Source organism: Musa acuminata, chromosome BXJ1-6, assembly GCF_036884655.1.
Source record: "Musa acuminata AAA Group cultivar baxijiao chromosome BXJ1-6, Cavendish_Baxijiao_AAA, whole genome shotgun sequence".
In the NCBI taxonomy this organism is placed as follows: Eukaryota; Viridiplantae; Streptophyta; class Magnoliopsida; order Zingiberales; family Musaceae; genus Musa; species Musa acuminata.
In genome coordinates this window covers 33300152-33302696 of record NC_088332.1, presented here as the reverse complement: position 1 = coordinate 33302696, position 2545 = coordinate 33300152, and the positions used below count along the sequence as shown (strand labels likewise).

General features: G+C 45.3%; 1 protein-coding gene across 1 annotated transcript; it reads left to right on the top strand.

Moving 5' to 3' along the window:
• The first annotated feature begins 804 nt into the window (after positions 1-804).
• Positions 805-2290, top strand: LOC103988753 (uncharacterized). The gene has a single exon (XM_009407383.3). It carries the CDS (start codon positions 807-809, stop codon positions 1893-1895), a length of 1089 nt encoding a protein of 362 aa, XP_009405658.2. The 5' UTR covers positions 805-806; the 3' UTR covers positions 1896-2290.
• Positions 2291-2545: the final 255 nt, after the last annotated feature.

The window sequence follows — 2545 nt, the reverse complement described above, 5'->3', positions numbered from 1 at the left end:
GGCATGATAAAAATTTAATGATAGAAAATAAACTCTTTGTATCTAATATCCTAATTTTGATTGATCCCAAAATTAGATTATCTATTAAAAGAGGGAAAGAGTGTAATACGAGTGAGTTGAAGGAAACTGCTTGTTTCATCTAACTAAATCAGCAATGGACATTTGAACAATGTGTATGCTAACTTATGTTTAGATAATGTATTTTGTAAGATTTTATTAGATATATGAAAAACACAAGTTAAATTCATGAAAAATATAATTGTTTGAGTATTTTTTGAATTTCAAACTTTCGTAGGAGAGTTTTAGATAACTAAGGTATAAATCTATTATGAGTTATTGAGTAACTCTTTACTGATGGCAGCAATGCTAGAAATCGATGATGAAATGTGTTGGAACTCAACAATAACACTGGAAAGGAGGTGACTGCGAATGACTATGATAAACTCAATGGTGGTACTGAAAACCCTAAAACCTTAAGTTATAGGAAAAAAAAATTAGAATAACATCTACGAATAAAATATTGTCAATGTGGAAGATGAAAGGTAATACACCTTACGGACATTCTCTGGAATTAGAAAAACTATATACGATGTACGTACCCAATCAATTCATAATTAATTAATTAATGTTTTTTATTCGAGCCAATATGAACGAACCTTTTAGTCATTCTACAAAAGTGTATTCCAATTATTTAAAAAATAAAGGCGCTGTTAAAAAGTTTTCTAAGATTAAATTAAATTTGGAATTTTTTTTTCGAAAATTCGCCCATAAAACAATATGAGTAATTTTTTTTAACCCTTGCAGGGATGATTGGCCATCGCCTCCGCCCGCAACCCCATCACCACCACCTCCTCTCCATCTCCGCTCCCATGGGAGAACAAACCATCCACTCCACCCAATCTCTCTCCTCCTCCGCCCTTTCCACCACCACCACCACCGCCGCTGCCCCCCCTGCCACCTCCAACAACCTCCCCACCGACCCCGCCGCTGTTAGCACCACCATCATCACCGCCGCCACCACCACCATCTCTCTCCGCCCACGAAAGATCCGAAAGGTTTCTTCCTCCTTCTCCTCCTCGGTGTTGGCCGAAGACGCCTTCAAGAAGAACCCTTCCTCCGATGGCCGCCTCGCCGTCCGCGTGATCCCTCGCCCGCTGTCCGCCGACGGGGAGATCGTCGTCGCCCTCCGCCACCTCCGCGCCGCCGACCCCCACCTCGGCCGCGTCATGGACGCCCACGAGCTCCCGGCCTTCCAGTACCTCCACCCGCCCTTCCACGCCCTCGCCCGCAGCATCCTCTACCAGCAGCTCGCCTTCAAGGCCGCCGCCTCCGTCTACTCCCGCTTCCTCTCCCTCTGTGGCGGCGAGGCCGGCGTCGTGCCCGAGGCCGTCCTCGCCCTCACGCCCCATCAGCTCCGCCAGATCGGCGTCTCCGGCCGCAAGGCTTCCTACCTCCACGACCTCGCCCGAAAGTACCACACCGGTATCCTCTCCGACGCCGCCATCGTTGCCATGGACGACAAGTCTCTCTTCACTATGCTCACCATGGTCAAAGGCATCGGCGCCTGGTCCGTCCACATGTTTATGATCTTCTCCCTCCACCGCCCGGATGTGCTTCCCGTCGGCGACCTCGGCGTACGTAAGGGGGTGCAGATGCTTTATGGCCTTGAGGAGGTTCCGCGGCCTTCGCAGATGGACCAGCTCTGCGAGCAGTGGAGACCCTATCGCTCCGTTGGTTCCTGGTACATGTGGCGCATCGTCGAGGCAAAGGGCACCTCCACTATGGCTTCATCCAGCACTGAAGGGGGAGGACTCGATATTACTACCATGGGAGAAGGAATAGTGCAGCAACAACAGCTTGTCGATCCAATTCAGATGCTTCCCAGTCTTGGATGAGAACTGTACGATGCCTACTGGTACTGCTTAGATTTTCCACCAAAGCTAGCTTATTGAAATGGATATTTGTTCTTCTTTGTTTCCTCTATTCAATGAGCTGAGCTGCTGTCTGCACTGAAGTTGTCTGCTATCTTAGTGTAATTCATCGCATGTCCAGTGTTGTGTTTTTTTCGTTAAGTGGAGAATCCCAATGCCACTGGTAGGGCAGCCTGTATGGTACTTAACTGTGACACTTATACATTTCATTGGCAGATGGTGGAAACAGAATAATGTTGTAATTCTGTTGGTCATCTAGTGACTGTAAATTACAAGCTAGAACAAATTTGATCATCCATAGTCAGGATTGTTGCAGTTTTATTGCAAAATTATTTATGATTATGTGCGATTGGATATTATCATGCTTGTTTATCTGCATTGTCACTTGATGGCAACATGTGGTGGTGATCATTCAATGAGTTCAATGGTGGAAAACGATTCATGTGGATGACTCCATGTAATTGGTGTATCATGAGATGTTTTAATTATTGCTAGACTTCTTCACCCAAAATGAAATGCTACGTTATTACATAATAGAATCAAAGTGCAATTGTGCTCATTGGTTTTTCTTTATGACATTGTATTATTTTTCATAAGACTTTATTATCTGATGT

Bases quoted from the DNA above. Each gene is read 5' to 3' on its own strand.
- LOC103988753 (XM_009407383.3), top strand. From the start codon at position 807: ATGATTGGCCATCGCCTCCGCCCGCAACCCCATCACCACCACCTCCTC.